This window comes from Phoenix dactylifera, unplaced genomic scaffold (assembly GCF_009389715.1).
Source record: "Phoenix dactylifera cultivar Barhee BC4 unplaced genomic scaffold, palm_55x_up_171113_PBpolish2nd_filt_p 001879F, whole genome shotgun sequence".
In the NCBI taxonomy this organism is placed as follows: Eukaryota; Viridiplantae; Streptophyta; class Magnoliopsida; order Arecales; family Arecaceae; genus Phoenix; species Phoenix dactylifera.
In genome coordinates this window covers 32,496-57,635 of record NW_024069169.1, presented here as the reverse complement: position 1 = coordinate 57,635, position 25,140 = coordinate 32,496, and the positions used below count along the sequence as shown (strand labels likewise).

Below are 25,140 nucleotides of genomic sequence, written 5' to 3'. Positions count from 1 at the left end.
AGTTAAATAACATTACAAAACCTCTGAATTGCCATATAAAACTGGCTTTAGTTGGGCAAACAGAGGGAAGAACCTAGCCAACAGATGGATCTTGAACCAAAAAAAAAATGTTAGTGTTTGATTCTAAATTGAAAGAGGTGCAATTAACTCTGCATGGAAGGCAAGGGAAAACCTATCCCACTATTTCATCACTCAGTTCACTACATAATCATACAATGTAATTACCCAATGCTAGTCTAGGCCCAAACAAAGTCATGCCAACCTAAGAAAGAACTGATTGGGTTCCTACTTGCTTTGACTCAGATCTTGTACAACCCCCCCCCCCCCCCCTTGCTGACTGGAAATGAGAATTGCAGCCTTCATAGATTGAAATTCTGAGCCACTAAACAAGTCAAATTGGGGCACTAGACAAAATGGCCAAGCTTTTGAAACCTTTTATTTTTTTCATGCTGATAAAAGACCAAGCGTTTGAACTAATCATGATCCTTTTGCAACCGGTACAAATGGATAAGAGTTTGCTGAGGTTCACATAACCAATAAGATCTCATAGTCAGAAGTTTCTGCTAATGATCTAGACTGGCTAGTTATTAATCTTCGATGGTCGACCTTGATTGGGACTTCGGTTTAAAGACCCCATAATAGTTATGGTCATCTGGTATGTGGCTGCATACCGGTCGGCAAACCATACCATTCCGTAAGGCTTGCAGAAAACCTAAGTAACAATATCATATCACTATCGATCGCAGGTTCACATCCTGAATACGATGTGTTCTACTAACAAATGCTGCAAAAGATAGTGCCGGGTCAAAACTGCGGCCTAGATTCATTTGATCTTGTTCTCACTTCTTATCCACAGTGCTGGGACCACAGGGCTTAGCACAATGCTCACTACTGCTTTTATTTGCAGTGCCCATCACAGCCAAAGATACTGCTGCATGGTGACAAGAATTCAGGTAATTAAAGTGTAGATGAAGGTCAAAGGGCATGGCATTTTAAATTCTGCAAGGATTGTGTTGAGCTGAATTCCAGCATCATTTTCATACTAAATTTTTACTCAACAACTATGTTGGTCATGAAGTAAACTAGTGATCCTTTAAAATTGTATGTGATTCCTAATCCTTTAGACCTCACATTCTGCTGCTGATCATATTCAATTTGCGGCAATTGATACAGATTATCAGGTTAAGGGAAGAAACTATTAACATAACCACGATGCACTGGAGAGCAGAAACCCCGAAATTGAATATTTCTATGATGGTAACAAGTATGTAACTAAGATTTATAGTTTCAGACCTGGCTACCATACAAGCAATAGACCAGCTCAGCACAAGTAGTGTCCTTTCATTTGTAAATTTATGCAATTTTTGGAATCTATTATTTCATGTCATGGTTGTTTCATTGGAGTGATACATAAGCAATGATGCACAGGACAAGATATTTCATATGGTTTTCTGGAATCATACCATGTTCTTATAACTGTCAAATTACAATTTATCAAGAGGTAATCCAACAGCTTGTCTGGATTTAGATGCTAGCGAGTGAAGCTGCGCAACCTCTTGATCTGTGAGCCTCCACCCAAGAGCAACAACAAACTCCTTAGCCTGTTCCTCATTTTTGGCTCCAGGGATGGGCACAACATTCTCCTGACATGTCAACCAGTTCAGAGCTACCTGTGAAAAGAAGAAGAAGAAGAAGAAGAAGAAATACCTGTCCTGCTAACAGACGCTTTTCATTTCTGATGAGAAGCAGACGACTGTATGAAGTTTTACTTTAGCCTGCAGGATGTGGGAAAACTATAAGTCTTGTTTCGGCCTTGCATAAATAAACTCTATCATCTTTTACATAGTGCTGCACTAAGGTTCCGATTCATGTTAAGTGATAGGGATTGGACTACTGCTTGACACCTGCATGAAAGTTAGTAATATTTGGTAACTTCATGCCCAAGTGTCGGAATATTTTTCCTTGGCAAGTTATTTCCTTTTTTTCTCAAAAAACAGTATATAGCTTCTTCATGAAACATGAATCATACTATAATCTCCTCACTACTCCCTTCAAAGATATAATCTCCTCCATTTTCGAGCCCTGCATACATTTCATGCACGGCCTACTTCAAGATAGGCGTCAAAGCCAATGAAATAAGTTCAACTGGTTTATAATATTGTAAAATAAGGTGTGCAATATAAGAAACTCCAAATATATGAATCATGCCTTGAGCAATAGGAGAATATGGAATTAAAGTGATCCCCAGCTCATCACAATCAGCCTTCACACCATTTTCCTCAGGATTCCTGTATATGAGACTGTAATTTACTTGGTTTGAAGCTCGTGGAATTCCCCTCTTTCTGAGTTGATTATAAGCATCTCGAAGATGCTTTTCTGGACTGTATAAAAAACCAGATTCATTATGTTATCATAGAAGCACACATTTTCTTGTAGAAAAAGTTACCGAAGACAAGCTAAAGTGAAGCAATTACTGCTGTAGTTTGAGACTCCAACAGCCTTTACGGGGCCCTGTTCAACAGCATCTCCAAGTCCATCAATGTATCCTGAATTGATTTCAAAGGAACAGAGTGACCTTATACATGAGTTTCTTAAAAATGGGGCATTAGTTAGATACAGAGGAGGACATCACTTCCACATGTACTCAAGGATGAATAAAGACCAATCTACCCTAATTTCCCCAAATCCCTGGCCTGAAAATCACCAGCACTCATTATGTCAGTTACTGTTAATAGGATCTGCAGGATCCTATTTACATATGGTTTCCATAGCAAATCTAATTACCTTTATTTCCACAATCTACTCATTTCCTTTGTTATTTCTATTAATTATGTATAGCTTAGTCTTCCTAATTTAGCTAGCAGAACTAATTGGCAGATTTATTATGTATAGTTATCTATAACTAGTTGCTATGTATTATAGCTAATTTCCTTGTAATGTACAGCTGTCTATAGCTAACTTCTCTGCACGGTTTTTCTATTTAATGAGATTCTCACAGAGATGAGAGATTATTCAGTCAATTTGACATGGTATCAGAGCCTATGTTCTGAATTTGGTCATTAACGCTTTCTTCTTTCGGTTTTCTCTAGTTTTAGTCCAAGGGGCTCTCGGTGTTCTAGATTTCTGAGTCTCGGTACAGCTTTATGTCTTCTAGTTCTCTAGTTTTCTGGTTTCTAGCTTTCTTGGAGTTCTTTTTCTGGTGTTCTTTCTTTTGGTCATAATGTCTACATAAGCCTTTTGTGTTCGTTTCACTGGGAAGAACTACTTTGCTTAGGAGTTTCAGTTCAAGATGTTTATCAAAGGCAGGGAGCTTTGGGATCATATTGATGGCTCTTCGAAAGCACCAACTAATGCTAAGGAATTTGCTCAATGGGAGACCAAGGATGCTCGGATTATTTCTTGGATTTTGGGGTCCATTGAGCCGCATATGGTGAACAATCTGCGGTCCTTTAGCACCGCCAAGGAGATGTGGGATTATTTGAAGCGCATCTACAACCAAGACAACAATGCAAGGCGGTTTCAGTTGGAGTTGGAGATTGCAAATTATAGCCAAGGTAATCTTTCCATTCAGGAGTATTATTCTAGTTTTCTTAATCTGTGGAACGAGTATACCGGAATCATTCATGCTAAGGTGCCAAAAGAAGCCTTGTCCGCTATTCAAGAGGTTCATGCAACCAGCAAACATGATCAATTTTTGATGAAACTTAGGCCAGAATTTGAAGTTACTAGGGCTGCGCTATTAAACAGAGATCATGTTCCCTCTTTGGATGTGTGTCTTGGTGAATTGCTTCGTGAGGAGCAACAGACTCTTACCCAGGCTGTTATGGCACAAGAGAAGCTGTCCTCAGATGTTGTGAATGTTGCATATGCTGCTCAAGGGAAGGGAAAGGGCAAGGACAAGGTCCAGTGCTATTGCTACAAGGAATTCGGCCATATTGCTCGCAACTGCAACAAGAAATTCTGCACTTACTGTAAGCAGTCCGGGCACATCATTAAGGAGTTTCCTACGCAACCTTAGAATCGCCGAGCCAATGCTTTTCAAGCTGCGGTCAGTTCTGCTTCTGTGGATCAGTCCGCAAGAATCACATCTGCTGCAGACACATCAGCAGGTCCTAACCAAGTTGTTCTTACCCCAAAGATGGTGCAACAGATGATTATCTCAGCCTTTTCAGCATTGGGACTTCAAGGTAACGGTAAGACAATTTCTCATCCTTGGTTTGTTGATTCTGGAGCATCAAATCACATGACTGGCTGTTCTGATTTTCTGCACAATGTTCGGTCCTATAACGGTGTACACAACACATTCAAATTGCTAATGGAAGTAATCTTCCTATTACTGCTATTGGAGATCTTAGTTCACCTTTCCGCAATGTGTTTGTGTCACCTGGACTCTCTACTAGTTTGATTTTAGTTGGTCAATTGGTTGATAACAACTGTGATGTGCATTTTTCTCGAAATGGTTGTCAGGTTCAGGATCAAGTGTCGGGGAAAATGATCGCGAAGGGGCCTAAAGTTGGAAGATTGTTTCCTCTGCATTTTACTCTTCCAAGCCTATTGTCTTTGGCTTGTACTGCTGCAACAAATCAGAGAGTGAGGTTTGGCATAAATGCCTAGGCAATCCTAACTCTCTTGTTTTGTCTCATTTAGTGAAGCATGGTTTTTGGGCAATAAAGATCAGTTCTCTTCTTACAGCATGTCTTTTGATTGTACTGCTTGTAAACTTGGAAAAAGCAAAACTCTATCTTTTCCTAACATGGTAGTTGAGCTGAAAAATGCTTCGATATTATTCATAGTGATGTTTGGGGCATTACTCCTATAACATCTCATGTTGGATATAAATATTTTGTGACGTTCATTGATGATTATAGTCGTTTCACTTAGGTGTATTTTCTCCACTCCAAATCCGAAGTATTTTCTATTTTTCAGACCTTTGTGGCTTATGTTGAGACTCAATTCTCAACATGTATTAAAGTATTAAGGTCTGACTCAAGCGGAGAATATATGTCTCATGACTTTCAGGCATTCTTGCATCAAAAAGGTATAATTTCTCAGCGATCTTGTCCTTATACACCTCAGCAAAATGGTGTTGCTGAACGTAAGAATCGCCATTTGTTGGATGTTGTTCGCACCTTGTTGCTTGAATCCTCTATTCCTTCTAAATTTTGGGTTGAAGCTTTGTCTACTGCAGTTTATTTGATTAATCGACTGCCTTCTCAAATTTTGGACTTTGATTCCTCTTATTATCGTCTCTATGGCAAGCATCCTGGTTACAATCAGTTTCATACTTTTGGATGTGTTTGCTTTGTTCACTTACCTGCTAATGAACGTCACAAACATGCTGCCCAGTCGGTTCAGTGTGCCTTTATGGGTTATAGTATTGCTCAAAAGGGTTTTGTGTGTTATGATGCTCTACTAACTGACTTCGTGTCTCTAGAAATGTAGTTTTCTTTGACAATCAGTATTTCTTTCAGTCCAATGTTGCCTCATCTTCTGATCTTGCCATGCTTCCTAGCTTTGATGATATATATCATTCTATTGAGCGCTTCAAACCAAATATTGTGTACAAGAGACGTCGGCCATCTCAGCCCCTTCCCGATACTGATCCACCACCTGAGCCTGCAGTCCCTGCGCCTCAGAGGTCCACCAGAGCCTCCCATCCACCAGATAGGTATGGATTCTCACATACATCACTCAATGTGACTCTGTCTACCATCCATCACGATTCCTACTTGTTATTCCCAGGCAATTAAGTAGGAATGTCGGATGAAGGCCATGCAAGATGAGCTTCAAGCTCTACAAGAGAATCACACTTGGGATATTGTTCCATGTCCTTCTGATGTTAAATCCATTGGCTGTAAATGGGTGTATTCAGTGAAGCTACGTCCTGACGGGACTGTGGAAAGATATAAGGCTCGGTTGGTTACTCTTGGTAATAGACAGGAATATGGAGTAGATTATGATGAGACTTTTCCTCCGGTGGCTAAAATGACTATAATACAAACAGTTCTTGCCATTGCTGCTTCTAAAGGTTGGGCCCTACGACAAATGGATGTTAAGAATGCTTTTCTGCATGGTGATCTCAAAGAGGATATTTTTATGACACCTCCGCTAGGTTTATTCACTACACCATCTTCTAATGTGTGCAAGCTGAAGCGCACTCTCTATGGCTTGAAGCAGGCACCTCATGCTTGGTTTGATAAGTTTCGCTCCTCATTACTTGGTTTTTCCTTTGTTCAAAGTCAGTATGACTCTTCCTTGTTTCTCCGCAAGACTGAGAATGGAATTGTTCTCCTTCTGGTTTATGTTGATGATATAGTTATTACAGGGACAGATTCTGTGTTGATTCAGTAGCTTCAACAACACCTACAGGCTTCATTTCCAATGAAGGATCTTGGTTCTCTTCAATATTTTTTGGGCCTTGAGTTAAAGTATGGACCTGCGGGTACTTTCTTGCATCAATATAAGTATACACAAGATTTGATTGCTTTGGCTAGACTTCAAAATGCTTCTTCTGTTGACACACCTTTGGAGGTGAATGTAAAGTATCATCGTGAGGAGGACAAGCTTCTTTCTGATCCCTCACTGTACCGATAGTTGGTTGGAAGTCTGAACTATTTGACCATAACTCGGCTTGATATTTCCTTCACTGTTCAGCAAGTTAGTCAGTTTATGTAGACTCCTCGACACCTTCATTTGGTTGCCATCTGCCGTATCATTCGCTATCTGAGAAGCACTCCAGATCGTGGCTTATTCTTTCCTGCTGGTTCACCTATTCAGTTGGGGGCATACAGTGATGCTGATTGGGCTGGTTACGCGTCGCTCAGTTACAAGCTGGTGTATGTTTCTTGGCAATGCACTCATTTCATGGAAGAGTAAGTCTTCAACGGAGTTTGAGTATCGAGCCATGTCCTCTGCATGTTCTGAGATTATGTGGCTTCGTGGATTGTTGGCTGAGCTTGGGTTCCCTCAACTTGAGCCCACTTCTCTTCATGCAGATAACACTAGTGCAATTCAGATTGCGGCTAATCCTGTCTTTCATGAGCGCACCAAGCATATTGAGGTGGATTGTCACTCTATTCGTGAGGCTTATGATCGACGTGTTATCACTCTTCCTCATATCACCACGGATTTTCAGATTGCTGATGTGTTTGCCAAGGCTATGACTCGTCAACACCATAAATTTCTAGTTGGCAAATTGATGCTTCTTGATCACCCAGCATCAATTTGAGGGGGGATGTTAATAGGATCTGCAGGATCCTATTTACATATGGTTTCCATAGCAAATCTAATTACCTTTATTTCCACAATCTACTCATTTCCTTTGTTATTTCTATTAACCATGTATAGCTTAGTCTTCCTAATTTAGCTAGCAGAACTAATTGGCAGATTTATTGTGTATAGCTATCTATAACTAGTTGCCATGTATTATAGCTAATTTTCTTGTAATGTACAGCTATCTATAGCTAACTTCTCTGCACGATTTTTCTATTTAATGAGATTCTCACAGAGATGAGAGATTATTCAGTCAATTTGACAGTTACCACTGTAGTCGGATAATTTTCAAGGAATAGCAGCAGGAAGAGGCTTGACAAGCAGACCAATGAAGCTGGTAGAGGTCAACTGCAGAAAGCCCAAGACGAGAAAGTGAATATTTGAGAGAAGAAAGGACACTCCCCCGACCGAACCTCCAAGGCAGAGCTGCAAGTTTTGTTGCCGCAGCTACCTCAACTGATTCTTTTTGTTGCCTTTCCTTGATGAAGCTGTTATTTAATGCCAATTTAGCAACAGTCAAGCAGAAAGTGCCAATGATAGCATTGGAATTCCAAATATCTCAAAACACAGAAGTGGAAAACAACCTAAAAAGAAATGAAATCAAAGGAGAGAATTATCAGGTCAGGTGCCTTTCAAGTAAAGTTTGTAAATTCACTGCTCCCATGAACTACAGAAAGGAAAAATGCATAAGTTTTCATTCAAATATTTATTCATGTCATCAGGTAAGCTCTAGGAGAAAGAAGAATAGAAAATGCTTTCATACTGCTGCACCGTAGACTTCAGCTATATCAAAGAAGGTTATGCCATCATCAATGCTTGCATCAAAAGCTGCCTTAGCTGCCTTCAGCTTCCGATCTGGCACCTCATTGCAATGTAAGATTTTTCTATAAAAAACATGAGTTGAAACCTAAAATTTTGATCATATTTATCAACTAGAAAATGATAAAAAACTAGAGACGCTATCAATGATATACATTTATAACATACTCCATGTAACAAAAGATATATATGATTAACATACTCCACAAAGGAAAAACATGAATGGGTATAATATAAATACATTTATAATTAGATAAAAAGCATCACACCATTGAAAGTTTGCAAGTGTAATGACAGGAAAAGAAATGATGATATAATTAGGTGCTATTATTGGCTAACCAGAAGGAACATGGAAAGATTGCACCATGCATGATAACAAATAGCACGACTACTAAACCAAAACCTCAAAATAAACCCAGTGAAAGGTACGATTAACACCCACAGAGAAGTTCAGAAAGAAAATGATATCTATGCCATAGACACAATTATATCATTTATAACCCATATGCTCATCCGAACAACAATAGCAAATCCCACAAGAAAAGAAGACTTAAAATTAAAAAGCAAGCCTTATGTTTAAATCTGTAATGACAACAGGGCATTTAGTAATGCTCTCAACAGTAACATATATGCCTCCTAAAATCCATGGAAAATTATTTCCACAAGAATAAAAGTAAGTAGGAACACTTAAAGCCCCCCAAAATTAACCTGACATAAGGAGAAGGCCCAATGCCACATGGACAAATGACATGACAATGATTAATTTTAGAAGTAAAGCATAATAAGGCAATTTTGAATCTCTAAATTGTAAAATCAATTATAATAAGGTACTTTCGGTCTTTGGTAGAGCAAACCAAAATCTAGCCATTCTTGTTAATGTCAAAATGTTACCAGATTCTTAAAGCCCCTATTGTCGAAATCCAGATTCTTGTTATTGTAATAAAATAAGGCACCTACGTTAGAGAGCACCAAGAAAGTTATCATTTCTTCTAGAATCAAATCTGCATCTATTTTCTTGATCTTTTTTCTCCTTTGAGTAGATTTTTGAGATGGGATGTAGGGAATAATATGGAAGGCAAGAGACTTAAACATACCATACGGATCAAGATCAAACATTTATTTGCAACTTTTACTATTTTTGCAGTGATTTCATGAATCAGAAAAATAATGAGAATATGTGATTTAGATGCCTCCTTTAGGAAAGGATCAGGGTCCTGAGATTTATAAATATTCCAGAAGGCTAGGTCACCTCATTAGGTTTGCTATCTAAGTTGTTCTGATCTGCCTGTCATATCCTGTTTGATTGTTGAAGCCATAGCCCCAAGAAACACTTGTCAAGGCACTACTTAAGAGGAAGCAAATCTGAGAAACATTGAGATCAAATGGTTATGAGAACAACTAGCAAAACTTCAGCTGGAGAATGATCATGCTGTGGTATGAGATCATCAGCCAAGAGGAATGGACTGGAAGAAGGTGTGGCTCTTGATGATGGCACTGCATGCTTTTAGAACCCTTCCCACCACCATGCAGGCGAACAGCCATGATGTGTTGCTTCTGAGATCAAAAAGGTGGAATTTGAAGAATTCCATAGGCATCCATCTGAAGAACTTATCAAGTGGCTCATGACGGTGGATCGCTTTTTTGATGCGATGGATATCCCAGATCATAAGAAAGTAAAGATTGTGGACCCAAGATCGTCATTATGCTTGCATTTCGTGGGAGAATATGCAGCAATTAATAGTTAGCAACAGTGATGTAAGACAGTCAAGGGAAGAGACCTTATTAGGGTTTAAAGTAGGACTGAAATCTGTATGGTTGGAATTTCAGGTTAAGACCTGAATTTTCAATAAAACTAACCTAATTAACAGATTAATACTATCGAACCTAGGGTTTAGGATTCTAGGGTTTAAGTTGAATTTTAAGGGTTTATGCAATTGAACTTGAAAGCAAAAGTTGCTGGAATTTCATGGAAAAACTAATTTGAGATGTATGTGACGTGAACATATATCGGAAATAAAAGGATGTTTTTGATAAAGAACAATTAGAAAAAGTGTCGATTGAGTAGAAAACAAAAAAGTGAAAGAAGAGAAGAGAAAAAAGGCTACAAAGAACAGGAAGGATAATACTGGACTATCTCTGAGACCTAAGAATCTAGTATTTGAAGGTCTTCGACCTCCATTGCAAAATCACACCATAAGAGAAAAAACACTGAAGGAATCATCCCTTTCTTCATTAACAGTCATCCAACTTCACTACAAAATCCCAAAACTAGCCCTAAAAAGGCACAAGCAGTGTGAAAAGTGCCAGAGACAGTAGTGTCATAGTAATTAGCCTTATCAAGTTCACAAATAAACATTGAGATTTTAATCGCAGCCCTTGATTCCAAAATAAGCTGCTAGAACTAAAAATAACTAGAAATAAAAGACAAATACAAAGAATTGATAACTAAAATTAAATACAATAAACCCCCCAGGTTGTGACCTTATGATGCACCATGGTATGATCTTGGATCTGCATCAACCAACAAACCCATGATCACTGAATGGGATAAGATGGAAAAGAATTTCTAATGCCACTTCCTCTGGAGCATTCACATACTCTTTATCAAAGATACACGAATCTGAGGCAGGGAGATCAAAGCGTTACCAACAATGTCAAGGAATTCTTCAAACTCTCATGAAGACATATCCAAATAAAGAAGAAAGAATCTGGGTAGCCCACTACCTCAATAGGTTGCATCTTGCCATCTAGAATGAGATTGTAGATCATAAGATGTGGCATGTTGACAATGCTGATCAAAAGGTGTCATGCTGAAAGGAAACTAAGGAGGGTCCAAGCCCTTCATAGTGTTGGGAACCCGCCCATGCCGCTGATATTTCAAAAATTTTTCAGATGGCAGCGGAATCGGCATGCACGGGTTCGACGTTCATCGCATGAACGTTGTTTCGAGACCTTTTATAATTAGATAAGAATTAAAACTTTTAAAACTATTAGGAAGATCAAATCTTCACCTTGCGCGGGTAGATGATCACCGCAAATCTGAATTCGTGGTTTTGGAAGAGGGTTCGCTTGAAGCCGTTCAAACGTCCGGCCTCTACGGGTATCCACACGAAGCAGGATCCGATCCAAGCTTTCTATCTCACCGGGGTGCTAGCTCCCTTGCAGAGATAGCTTTGATGGCTGATGTCCTCTCTTTTAATCAACTCTTGATTGCACTTGAGAGGAGGAAGAAGAAGGATGAAGAAGAGGAAGAAGATCAAATCCCTTCGCAGCTTTCTTCTCTTCACACGCGCTGAAGCCAAGGAAGAAGACCAAGAGGAGGGAGACGCCTCCTCTTCTTTTCCCCTTGCTGATGGCGGCTGAACCAAGGAGAGATGGAGAGGGGGTGGCCACGTGATGAAGAGGGGAAAGGGTCATCTAGGGCGCCGGCCCTAGTCCTCCTTTAATAAGGATGAAGGGCTCCTACAAGTTAGGAGCCTTGACAACTTTCCAAGAGGGGGCGCCGGCCCCCTCTCTCTTCATGTCGCACCTAATCAAGTGGAGAGGGGCTGATGCCCCTCTTACTTGGTTAGCCTAATCCTCTTCCAAAGAGGATTAGGTCCCTCTTTCATGGTTTAATCCTAATCTAATTAGGATTGGCCAAATTGGGTTTAATCTATGCTAGTCTTAATCCAATTAGGACTTGAATGAACCATGACTCAATTGAACTCTTCAATCCTAATCCAATTAGGAGTCATGTTGATTCATTAGATTAATAATTAATTTAGACTTAAGGAATCCTAATCTAATTAGGATGTATTTAATTTTAGTCCTAATCCAATTAGGACTCTATTTGAATCCGAAGTCCTAATCTAATTAGGATTTCTAGGAATCCTACTCCAAGTAGGAATCCAATTTTAATTCAAAACTCCTAATCTCATTAGGATTTTAGGAATCCTATTCCAAGTAGGAATTCCAGTCCTACTCCAACTAGGATTCCCAGTCCTAATCCAATTAGGACTCCAGGAATCCTACCCGAAGTAGAACTCTTGTTTCAAGTCCAATTAATTAATTTCCTTTGTTCCTTCTTCAACTTCTTATCAATCAAATTGATTACTTGTGATTCCTAATCACGATTTCAACCATCGGATCGGTCAATACTTCTAGTGTGTGTGACCCCATAGGTTCTATTCTGACTGGTAGTGAGATATATTGTGATCTCTATCACTATATCATTGAAAACTCCTTTCAATGGGTTGGAACGATTCCAACTCAACTCATTAGGGTTTATCGATCATCAAGATAATCCCTATGAGTCCCACCATCCACCAGTGACACCTAGCAGCATGTAGTGGCTACCCAGCAGAATGGAATGATGAACCTCTAGGTGCAGTTAACATGTGATACAATCCTACTATCGTGGATCCCTACAGGACGGAGGTCATGGACAACTCGTCAAACCCCATCGTCTGTCATATGTCAAGATTTATTCGACTTGAGTTCGATAGTGGAAAACTCTTTTTCCACTTTATATCACTGCCCTGGCCAAGGTCTTAGAACTCAGTCTAACAAATCACATAGGATCACTCCTCTCCTATCAAGGTCGATAGATTCCTTATAGGTGCATACCCTACTCCTACAGTGAACTTACTGCAGCCAATCTACACTGCATGGACCCATATGGCTAGAGACCATGTATGTGTGCAGTCAAACTACAATAACCTCACTGTGAGTAGCCGAAGCACCGCAGGTCAAAGGACCAGTCACACTACTGCAACATCAAGCAAGTCACTGACGAGTGGATAGACATCCAAGTGACTTCTTGTCTTGGTCACGCTCAGTACCCTTGTTCTCTAACAAGCACCTGCACTATCACTTCAGTGTCCCTACACTGTGGACTCAAGTCTCATCCATCCAAAAGGAGAGTGATCTGTGCACTGATCGGATCGATCAGCGTCCTCGTGATGATCCATTGATCAGGAGCATTTAGAAATTAATCACCAATGATACATGGCTTAAATTCTCAACTCTTGAGAATATGTATCATCATCTCATTAATTTCTTGGACGATTCATAGACACATAAACAATATGAATGAAAAGATGCCTTTTATTTATTCAATAATAAATAGTCAAGTACAAAATTATGTCCCTAGAATCAACAATGTGTCAGCCAAATTGGCTTCTAGGGCATACATCTAACAATCTCCCACTTGCACTAAAGCCAATTGGTCATATATCTTAGGCCCATCTTCTCAAGGTGGGCTTCAGTCTTTTGCTGACTCGGCTGCTTAGTGAACGGGTCTGCCACGTTATCCGCGGAGTCTACTCTCTGCACCTCTACATCATAGTCGCGTATGAAATGGAAGCGCCGCTCTATGTGCTTGGATTTCTGATGAGACCATGGCTCCATAGCTAGTGCTATGGTGCCAATGTTATCGCAGTAAAGTGTTATGGCATCTAATGACATGACACCTAACTCTGCAATTAACTTTTAATCAGAAGGTTTCTACTGCACCCTTAGATACGGCTTAACATTCAGCTTCTTAGGTAGAATCTATAATGATCGGTTGTTTGGAACTCTTCCAATTTACTGAACCACAATTGCACATATTCTGATGTAGACTTTCTATCATCAATATGTGTGCATCCTTCTACCTTCAACTCTGATCTTCTTCCAAAGACCAAGAACATGTCCTTAGTTCTTCTCAAGTACTTAAGACTGTTCTTTCACAGCTATCCAGTGCTTCTTGCCTGGATCCGACTGATATCTGCTTGTAACACTCACAGCAAGAGCTATATCAGGTTGTGTACACAGCATGGCATACATGAGGCTTCCCATTGCCGATGCATAGGAAATCTTGCTCATGTGTTGAATCTCTTCAGATGTGTTGGGGCACATCTTCTTGGAGAGATGAATTCCATGCCTTAGGGGTAAGAGACCCCTCTTGGAGTTTTCCATGCTGAACCTCTTCAGCACCTCCTCTATGTACATCTTCTGTGACAGGCCAAGCATCCTTTTAGATCTATCTCTATAGACCTTTATTCCCAAAATATAGGATGCTTCCCCAAGGTCTTTCATGGAGAATTCTTTTGACAACCAGACCTTGACCGAGGTTAGCATGGGAATATCATTCCCAATCAGGAGAATGTCATCTACGTACAGTACGAGAAAAACGACAGCACTCCCACTAACCTTTTTGTAAACGCACGGTTCCTCTTCATTTTTGATGAAATCAAATGTTTTGATTGCGTCATCGAAACGAGTGTTCCAACTCCGAGATGCTTGCTTTAGTCCATAGATGGACCTTTGCAGCTTGCAGACCTTGTGATCTCCATCACTGGAAGTGAAACCCAAAGGCTGTTCCATATAGATATCTTCATCAAGATATCCATTCAGGAAAGCAGTTTTCACATCCATCTGCCAGATTTCATAATCATGAAATGCTGCAATGGCAAGCAATGTTCGGATGGATTTTAGCATGGCTACAGGTGAAAAGGTCTCCTGATAGTCAATGCCTTCGCGCTGACTATACCCTTTCGCCACAAGCCTTGCCTTATAGGTCTCTACCTCTCCATCCGAACCTATCTTTCTTTTGTAGATCCATTTGCATCCAATAGGTACAATACCTTCTGGTGGATCTACTAAGGTCCAGACTTGGTTGGAATGCATGGAGTCTATCTCTGACTTCATAGCTTCCAGCCATTTCTCGGAATCGATATCAGATATCGCCTCGTTGTAGGTTTTGGGATCCTGTATGTGATCCCTATCTCCCACTAGGAACATTTCCTCGGTATCCTCTTCTAGTATACCTAAGTATCTATCGGGAGGATGGGAGACCCTACTAGATCTACGAGGTGGTTGAGGGACATCGTGTACTGGCTCTTTATGAATGGGTTCTATAGGATCCATGACTCGTTGCTTTTCAGAGACTTTCTCTTCAAGCTCAATTTTCCTCCCACTGCCTCTATCAAGGATAAACTGATTTTCCAAGAAGATGGCATGACGGCTCACAAACACATTGTGATCCTCTGAGATGTAAAAATTGTATCCTAATGACTCTTTAGGATATCCTATAAAACGAGCACTTATGGTCCTAGCCTCTAACTTGTCCGCCTGTAGTCGCTTGACGTGGGCCGGACATCCCCAAATCTTGAGATGACCCAGACTTGGTTTCTTACCATGCCATATCTCATACGGTGTGGTAGGAACGGATTTAGAGGGAACTCTATTCAATAAATAAATCGCTGTGAGTAAGGCATCTCCCCAAAGGAACATAGGTAAATCAGTGAAGCTCATCATGGACCTGACCATATCCAATAGGGTCCGGTTCCTCCTCTCTGACACCCCGTTGAGTTGAGGTATACCCGGAGGTGTCCATTGTGAGACTATGCCGTTTTCTTTGAGATAGTCCCGGAATTCCCCACTAAGGTATTCTCCTCCTCGATCTGATCGAAGAGCCTTAAGAGGTTTTCCAGTTTGTTTTTCTACTTCATTCTTGAACTCTTTGAACTTTTCAAAAGATTCAGACTTGTGTCTCATAAGATACACATACCCATACCGTGAATAATCATCGGTAAAGGTAATGAAGTAAGAATAACGTCCCCTAGCTAGCACATCGAATGGGCCACATACATCTGTATGTACTAGGGTAAGATTTCAGTGGTCCTCTCCCCATGTCCTACAAAGGGCAGTCTAGCCATTTTTCCTTGAAGACAGGACTCACAAACTGGATATGACTCGGAAGTCAATGAGCCTAAAAGCCCATCTTTATCCATTTTGTTCATTCTGTCTTCTCCAATATGGCCAAGCCTGAGGTGCCACAAATATCTTTGGTTTATCTCATCTCTGGATCTTTTGGATCCTTTGGCACTCACTTCTTGCTCGGTAACATTCACAGATACATCCATATGCAAATGATAGAGACTGTCAATCATAAAGCTACGTGCGACTATTTTATTTCTTAAATAAATAGAACAGCAGTCTTTGTCAAATGTAAAAACATGACCTTCCTGTACTAGACATGAAACAGAAATCAAATTTCTGCTAGCAACAGGTACATAATAGCAGTCTCTAAGTATTAAACTAAATCCAGACGGTAGTCGCAGATGGTAGGTGCTCACAGCCACAGCAGCAACTTTTGCCCCGTTGCCAACCCGAAGGGTTACCGCACCTTCCGCCAGCCTTCTACTTTCCTTTAGACCCTGCATGGTAGTGCACAAATGAGCACTAGAACCAGAATCTATAACCCAACTAGAAGTAGAAGAAACCGTTAGATTAGTTTCAATTATGAGCAAGTCTATACCTTCTGAAGGTGTGTCACCTTTCTTGTTCTTCAGGCTCTCGAGGTATGAAGGACAGTTCCTCTTCCAGTGGCCTTCGACATTGCAGTGGAAACATTTTCCTTTGTCGTTAGCCTTTTTCTTTTGAACTTCCTTCTTTGGCTTCTTGTCTTTCTTCTGCTTCTTAGCAGGCTTCTTTTTCTTCCAAGTAGACTTTCTCTTGGAACCAGAAGTCAACTCTGCAGCAAGGACATTGCCCCTTGAACCTTTCAAGGCTCCCTCAGCAGTTACCAACATGTTGATTAGTTTAGTCTTAGTGCATTCAATCTTATTCATGTGGTAGTTTACTATAAACTGACCAAATGAATCAGGAAGTGACTGTAGGATCAAATCTACTTGCAATTCCTTGTGCATGTCCATACCGAGCTTCTCAAGCTCCTCTAGGTCCTTGATCATGGTCAGACCGTGATCATGGATAGACTGCCCTCCGCGCATCTTCGCTTTGAAAAGCCTCTTGGACACTTCAAAACGAGCTGTGCGACTCTGCTCACCATACAACTCTTGCAGGTGTGCCAGAATGTCCCTAGCAGTCTTTATATTTTCATGCTGGCATTGGAGTTCATTAGACATGGATGCCATCATATAGCATTTTACTCTAATGTCATCATCCAACCACTTTTTATGCATCTCACGCTGAACATCAGTAGGACGTGCTGGTAGTGTGGGGATATCTGAATCGAGTATATAGCCTATTTTCTCACAGCCCAAAACAATTTTGAGATTTCTAAGCCAGTCCTTGTAATTGGTTCCGGTCAGTCGGTTGGTCTCAAGAATACGGGTCAAAGGGTTTGAAGCCGACATTGTATCTGCAGAGAGTAAAGATTCTAGTTAGACTTTTGTACTTGATCCTAATCTGTTCTAAGGTCTTTTAGAACAAATGTAACTCCCACTATTTTCTCGAATTCCTCACACTCCCCTGGTAGGAAAACGGAAATCCCACACGACTAGGGTTTCTAGTGGGTACTGCGGTCCCACCGATTTACATGCCACCTCACCTAACAGTTATTGGTGACACATAGATGGATGAGTGTACAACAATTGTACAATGCTTCTCAAGCATGTTGCAGTGTAACTTGGTCTCTAAGCCATGAAGACCTCACCTAACAGTTATTGGTCCCATTTCTTAGTTAAGTCAGACCCACCGTATAACCGTAGGAATAAAGTCGTCATTGGGTCCTCACCTAACAGTTATTGGTGCCCAACCCCACCTTTACCCTACAACATCTCATGTCTATAGAGAGGTCCAGCCCCCCGATGCAACTTGACCACTGTGTCCAGCCGAGACAAATCAACATCAGAAAGGCCTTAGCAGCTCTACTACAGTGGAAGACCTATTGACTTAATATTGGTTAATCAGGTCTTAGTGTTTGCAACTTGAGCCCTTCATAAGAGGTAATCGAACAATTGGCCAGGTAAGCAGGTGGGAGGCTCCCTTTACTCAGAGAGTAAGGTCCTAATTAAGTAACCACCTTTCATGCTTTTCTAGACACCAATTAGATCAATTAATCTAATATGACTTGCTCATGTCGGTTCACTCTCGACTTGATTGAGGAGGTTTTGATTTAGGTCTCAATTGGGTTTGCTACATCACATGTAAACCTATCTACCCGACTCGCATTCACATCACATGCAAACGGTACATCACAGGCAGTTATAATCGCAGCATCAAATTAAAGCTAAACTTTAACTAGGTGATGATCATGGATTCTAATTAGGTCGTATTACAAGCACATGCACATCAATCGATCAAGTGGTCTTCAACTCTTGAATTGGTTCCAAGCCTCCTTGATTCGATCCTTGATCAACTCTTGATCCCATCGCCATCAACCGCTTAGATCACCTTTCATCTCATGCCTTTGCTTCAAATTGATCGTTGATGTACATCACATCACAGAAATACAACCAGATGTAAAATAAAAATAAAAATAAATTACATCACCTTTTAAGAGGCACGCAGGCCTCTCAAAATATCAAATAAGATGCATGCAAGCATCTGAAAAATTACATGACATCGCAGATCACATCGCAGGTCATTACATTTGATACCAAAAGGGTTTGAATCCTATGATCATCACCGTATGCAACAATTATAATTTCAGATCTGAAAACTAACTGATTATATCATGACATAGGTCGCTGATCATGCTAATCATGATTCTAAACTTTGTAATCCCATTAACAATGCAATTAGAATCATCTTTTTATCACATAAAAATCAGCATGCAAAAATCAGCACCCCTGAAAAATCTGCATGCAGAATTTTTCAGCATGCATGATCATTTAATTTTCAGATCTAATATGCCTTTAAATATTTAATTCTTACCTTAATCTACGAAACCTAGGCTCTGATACCACTGTTGGGAACCCGCCCATGCCGCTGATATTTCAAAAATTTTTCAGATGGCAGCGGAATCGGCATGCACGGGTTCGACGTTCATCGCATGAACGTTGTTTCGAGACCTTTTATAATTAGATAAGAATTAAAACTTTTAAAACTATTAGGAAGATCAAATCTTCACCTTGCGCGGGTAGATGATCACCGCAAATCTGAATTCGTGGTTTTGGAAGAGGGTTCGCTTGAAGCCGTTCAAACGTCCGGCCTCTACGGGTATCCACACGAAGCAGGATCCGATCCAAGCTTTCTATCTCACCGGGGTGCTAGCTCCCTTGCAGAGATAGCTTTGATGGCTGATGTCCTCTCTTTTAATCAACTCTTGATTGCACTTGAGAGGAGGAAGAAGAAGGATGAAGAAGAGGAAGAAGATCAAATCCCTTCGCAGCTTTCTTCTCTTCACACGCGCTGAAGCCAAGGAAGAAGACCAAGAGGAGGGAGACGCCTCCTCTTCTTTTCCCCTTGCTGATGGCGGCTGAACCAAGGAGAGATGGAGAGGGGGTGGCCACGTGATGAAGAGGGGAAAGGGTCATCTAGGGCGCCGGCCCTAGTCCTCCTTTAATAAGGATGAAGGGCTCCTACAAGTTAGGAGCCTTGACAACTTTCCAAGAGGGGGCGCCGGCCCCCTCTCTCTTCATGTCGCACCTAATCAAGTGGAGAGGGGCTGATGCCCCTCTTACTTGGTTAGCCTAATCCTCTTCCAAAGAGGATTAGGTCCCTCTTTCATGGTTTAATCCTAATCTAATTAGGATTGGCCAAATTGGGTTTAATCTATGCTAGTCTTAATCCAATTAGGACTTGAATGAACCATGACTCAATTGAACTCTTCAATCCTAATCCAATTAGGAGTCATGTTGATTCATTAGATTAATAATTAATTTAGACTTAAGGAATCCTAATCTAATTAGGATGTATTTAATTTTAGTCCTAATCCAATTAGGACTCTATTTGAATCCGAAGTCCTAATCTAATTAGGATTTCTAGGAATCCTACTCCAAGTAGGAATCCAATTTTAATTCAAAACTCCTAATCTCATTAGGATTTTAGGAATCCTATTCCAAGTAGGAATTCCAGTCCTACTCCAACTAGGATTCCCAGTCCTAATCCAATTAGGACTCCAGGAATCCTACCCGAAGTAGAACTCTTGTTTCAAGTCCAATTAATTAATTTCCTTTGTTCCTTCTTCAACTTCTTATCAATCAAATTGATTACTTGTGATTCCTAATCACGATTTCAACCATCGGATCGGTCAATACTTCTAGTGTGTGTGACCCCATAGGTTCTATTCTGACTGGTAGTGAGATATATTGTGATCTCTATCACTATATCATTGAAAACTCCTTTCAATGGGTTGGAACGATTCCAACTCAACTCATTAGGATTTATCGATCATCAAGATAATCCCTATGAGTCCCACCATCCACCAGTGACACCTAGCAGCATGTAGTGGCTACCCAGCAGAATGGAATGATGAACCTCTAGGTGCAGTTAACATGTGATACAATCCTACTATCGTGGATCCCTACAGGACGGAGGTCATGGACAACTCGTCAAACCCCATCGTCTGTCATATGTCAAGATTTATTCGACTTGAGTTCGATAGTGGAAAACTCTTTTTCCACTTTATATCACTGCCCTGGCCAAGGTCTTAGAACTCAGTCTAACAAATCACATAGGATCACTCCTCTCCTATCAAGGTCGATAGATTCCTTATAGGTGCATACCCTACTCCTACAGTGAACTTACTGCAGCCAATCTACACTGCATGGACCCATATGGCTAGAGACCATGTATGTGTGCAGTCAAACTACAATAACCTCACTGTGAGTAGCCGAAGCACCGCAGGTCAAAGGACCAGTCACACTACTGCAACATCAAGCAAGTCACTGACGAGTGGATAGACATCCAAGTGACTTCTTGTCTTGGTCACGCTCAGTACCCTTGTTCTCTAACAAGCACCTGCACTATCACTTCAGTGTCCCTACACTGTGGACTCAAGTCTCATCCATCCAAAAGGAGAGTGATCTGTGCACTGATCGGATCGATCAGCGTCCTCGTGATGATCCATTGATCAGGAGCATTTAGAAATTAATCACCAATGATACATGGCTTAAATTCTCAACTCTTGAGAATATGTATCATCATCTCATTAATTTCTTGGACGATTCATAGACACATAAACAATATGAATGAAAAGATGCCTTTTATTTATTCAATAATAAATAGTCAAGTACAAAATTATGTCCCTAGAATCAACAATGTGTCAGCCAAATTGGCTTCTAGGGCATACATCTAACACATAGTCCTTCAACAAACTTGCAAAGTAAGCAAGGGAAGTCTTGTTCCAGCACCATGGGACATGAACCAACAAACGACACCAAATACCACAGCTTCACTAACAAACAACTGGTGAAAAAGCATGTATCAACCAGGGAAAACCTCCTAAGCACTTCGAAGAGAATGCCTACAGCAGCAATCTGCTAATGGAACCCACCTTGTCAATGGCAAAATGACTATGATAAAGCCAACAAAAAATTAGATGATTGTTGCGATATGTATGAAATGCAGTGCACATGACAATGAGCCAAAAGAGTGTTGCACTGAGATAGAGGCAGATGATGGTCTAAGCCTTGTGAGTCACCAAATTTTGCTCCCCAAAAAAGTAGCTAACGAGAACGCACCAATATCCTCCACGCAAGATGCACAATAGGAGGAAGGATATGTGATGTTAACATCAACAACGATTCATGCAAGAACATTGTCTCGAGGGAGGTTGTTGACAAGCTTTGCCTAAAGATTGACAAACATCCCCAACCTCACAAACTTACATGGTTTGATAAGAAAATGAAGTACTATTTCTGAGCATTCTCCATTTCTTTTGTCGTGGGCAGGGATTATTCCGAGGGCATTGGTGTGATGCTGCACCTATGGATGTGTGTCATATCCTTCTCGATCATCCATGACAATATGATTCGAAGGTTTTACATGATGGAAGAAAGAACAACTACACATTTTATAAAGGTGGAGTAAAGATTATTCTCCAACTGATGAGAAAGAAAGGACCTCCAAAGAAGAAGAAAGATCTACTATTACTCATTATTAAGAACCTTTTGAAAGAGAGCAAGAATAGGGTTTTCAGCTTGAGGACAAGTTTTCTCAAACCCAAGGAGAACAAACACTTATTGTCAAAGGCCATGTATAAAGCCCAGAAGAGTAACTAAACTCGAGAAGAAGGCCTAAAAAGCCTAGTGTCGCATGGACAAAATACTGTGAAAATGATTGATTGCGAAAATCAATCATAATTAGGCATTTGCTAAAGCTCATCAAAATCTGCCACTTTTTCTATGAACAAAATCCTATCAGATTCCCTACATTCTCCTTCAGCTATAAGTTGAAGGAAATAAGATATCTTCGTAAGAAAGGATCAACAAAGGTTTTTCATATTTTGAGTAGATTTTTTGGAGATGAGATGTAGGACATAATATGGAAGGCAAGGGACTCGAAAATACCACATGGTCCAAGATCAAATATGTATTTAAATGCCTTTTTTAGGAAAGGATGAGAGTCTTGAGCTCTATAAATACCAATGTAATGGTCCCCTTCGGCAATCAAGTTGAATGAAATTGAATGAAACTTATTTTCTGCTCATAATCCTCTTGTATCAGTTGAATGTTTTACTGTTGCTTCCTCCTATCTTGCCTACTTAGATTGTTGGGGAGATTTCGAAGTCTTACTCGTCAAGAAGGCTATCTCATGACCTAATTAAGTTTTTTGTTTTGAGGAATAATGGAGGGACGTAGGTCACTTCCCCCAAATTTATTGATTGAAAGGATATTTACAGGACGGAGACATGTACAGGATAAAAATAGTTACAAAAGAAATCTAAAGGCTGTGCATCAAGCAGCTAGAATGGATCGCTGAGAGCTAGAGGGTACATGGTTGGACAACAAACTCCAGAGGCTTTGGTGACTACCAGCTGACATGGCTGAGCATAGCTCTCCCAATGTTTGAAGCATCATATTGAAGAACCGTATTACAAGAAGCTCTCCTTCTAGTGAAAATACAAGTATTCCATTCTTGCCAAATGTGCCAGGTAAGAGCCATAATAAGCTGTGGTTAGTTGTATCATCAAATTATCCCATTTAAACCTCCACAATACACATTTACGCACTTCACCAGTTCTTTTGGAAGAAAAAAAAAGATGAAGATTTCCCATCAATGCATTTGATCAGAAGATGAACCGAAGTAGGAGTAACAAGAACAAAGCCATAAAAGAAAACCGAACTGATGAGTACAAAATTACTGAAACCAAAATCTAAGGAAGCTAACGCCCTGCTGAAGCCTTTGGAGAAGCTAAGTGGACCGAATTTGACCAGATTGTATGTTTCCATCGAGCAATATATTTGATTGAAGAGAGAATCCAACTTGGCACCTCCATATTATTGTCCTAAAACTAGATAATATGTAAAACAAATTCAGAAAGGTAAGGTATCAATATGTAAGAAGGGAACTTGGTAGTTTCGCAGATTGGGTAGCTCATGCTGGTAGAACGAAACAATAGTATGAAACCTGGGATTGTTGGTAAGAGCTTCCTACTGATCTAAGACCCCCTCCTGGTAGTCAACTATATGCCTTTTTCTAGTTGGTGAATTAAACTGTCTCATATTACCAGAGAACAAAAGGAAAAAAAAAGAAAAAGAGAAAGAAAAGATGGTATGGAAAAAATCCAATCAAACAATTACTGATTCAAAAAATAAGGGGGAAAGACAATACTAATAACAACTAAAACAACAAATTCAGATATCCAACAAAGCTCTCCCCTCGAGTTAACAAAGGCATCAGAAGACGCAATCAATGAAAACTAGACAAAAAAATTTTTCCTTTCATGCAGATTATGATATGAAACTCTAAGATAATAATGTTACAAAATCTCATAGAGATCAAAGGTAGAGGCATTTACCATCCCATCCAGAGTCGTTCCAGTAGATGGTGTCTCCCCACGACCAAGCACCCAAGCCCAGCCTGTTGACCTTCACATCCGACCTTCCCAGCTTCACCCTGTCCTCTTCCTTCAACGTTGTAAGAGTCTCAGAGGCAACGGCTCTCGTGGTAAGAGCTCTCCTCCCACGGAAGAGGCAAAACCCCGCACTGCTGAGTTGCAGAGCCATGGAAAGCCCCAGCTACTCCGAATCTAGAGGGAAAATACGAAGATTAGGATCACAAAAACGAGGGCTTTGCTCTATAACCCTGATGAAGACGTCGAAATATTCCAACTCTGATCACATTTTAGCCCCAAAATGCGATTTTTAATACGAAAATATGTTTATTCTACGAATTAAACAGTCCGTGCATTTGAGTTCTTGGGGATTAGAGACAAGGGAATCTGGGTTTGTGGTGAAACGGGTAATGAATTGCTTTTTGGGGGGTTGGACGGGATTTTCTTGGTTGCTTTTTGTGGGATTCTGGTTTTGGGGTTTTTGTGTATGTGTCCTTATAATACATCTTTTGAAAATATTTTACCTTTTAAGGATTGATATTTGCAGATGACCCTTGTAATCATCTATTATTGCAACGGTATCCCTCCCATTAGGTTTTGCCCCTAACTATTTTAAGTGCAAAAAAACTTTATTACTTTTTCGTATTAATACTCCTGAAAAACATGCAAAGATAAGGCTCTGTAAGGAAAATGCTAAATTTTTCCAAAGGTATCATTTTATGTTGAAAGGATATCTTTGCAAAAATGGGATAACTCTAAGATATATACACCAATTGTAATAAAGGGATATCTTTGCAAAAATAGAATAAATTCAAAGATATTTACATGAATAGTAATTTTTAAAAATAAATATGTAATAAACATTAACTATATGCATTAACTATTAATGTTCTCATGCTAGCCTCCTGAAAGTTTATTCATTATCTTTCATTCTTTTCCAAAGAGCCAACAATAAATTTTGCACAGTTTTAGTCCCAGGAGGTGTGGCTGGAGAAATTATGTCCTACGACATGTGCCCTACGTTAGCAGCGCACCACGGAGTAGCAATAGCGCACGATAAATTGAGCCTACAGAAATAAGATGAGGTGATTGGTATGGTGCACTGCCATATGGCACATGTGGTATAGGATATAATTTTTCAACATTATACTTCTTCAACATGGGTGACATATTTTTGTTTTCTTTTAGGAGTTTTTACTAGGTCACGCCTGCATTCTAATAGGTGAAAATAAAAGATGCCCCAGTAAACATTTTTTTAATATAAAAAAACTGCCTACGCATACGCATCCAATGAGAGTAATCTTCCAACCCTTCCTCTTCATTTTAAAATGCAGAGAGAG

At 40.1% G+C, this 25,140-nt stretch overlaps 1 protein-coding gene across 3 annotated transcripts; it reads right to left on the bottom strand.

The window, feature by feature from the left end:
• Positions 1–1,343: 1,343 nt before the first annotated feature.
• LOC103696682 (uncharacterized oxidoreductase At1g06690, chloroplastic-like) lies at positions 1,344–24,278 on the bottom strand. 3 transcript variants are annotated; one of them, XR_005510184.1, is made up of 4 exons: positions 23,765–23,853; positions 7,542–7,760; positions 2,475–2,546; positions 1,344–2,381 (listed from the first exon to the last, which is right to left on the bottom strand). XR_005510184.1 is itself a non-coding variant. In XM_039122919.1 (3 exons), exons 1-3 carry the CDS (start codon positions 23,970–23,972, stop codon positions 7,889–7,891), a joined length of 351 nt encoding a protein of 116 aa, XP_038978847.1. In that variant the 5' UTR covers positions 23,973–24,278; the 3' UTR covers positions 7,830–7,888. The 3 variants fall into 3 exon arrangements, 1 of the variants encoding a protein (XP_038978847.1); XR_003383365.2 differs by lacking the exons at positions 7,542–7,760; positions 23,765–23,853 and having other exon boundaries at positions 1,344–1,643; positions 1,708–2,381; positions 2,475–2,590; XM_039122919.1 differs by lacking the exons at positions 1,344–2,381; positions 2,475–2,546; positions 7,542–7,760 and adding exons at positions 7,830–7,939; positions 8,036–8,127 and having other exon boundaries at positions 23,765–24,278.
• Positions 24,279–25,140: the final 862 nt, after the last annotated feature.

Bases quoted from the DNA above. Each gene is read 5' to 3' on its own strand.
- LOC103696682 (XM_039122919.1), bottom strand. From the start codon at position 23,972: ATGGCTCTGCAACTCAGCAGTGCGGGGTTTTGCCTCTTCCGTGGGAGG. The intron at 8,128-23,764 runs GTAAATGCCTCT...ATGAGGTGCCAG, and splicing joins GAACGACTCTGGATGGGATG to ATCGGAAGCTGAAGGCAGCT. The intron at 7,940-8,035 runs GTATGAAAGCAT...TCCTTTCTGTAG, and splicing joins CTGAAGTCTACGGTGCAGCA to TTCATGGGAGCAGTGAATTT.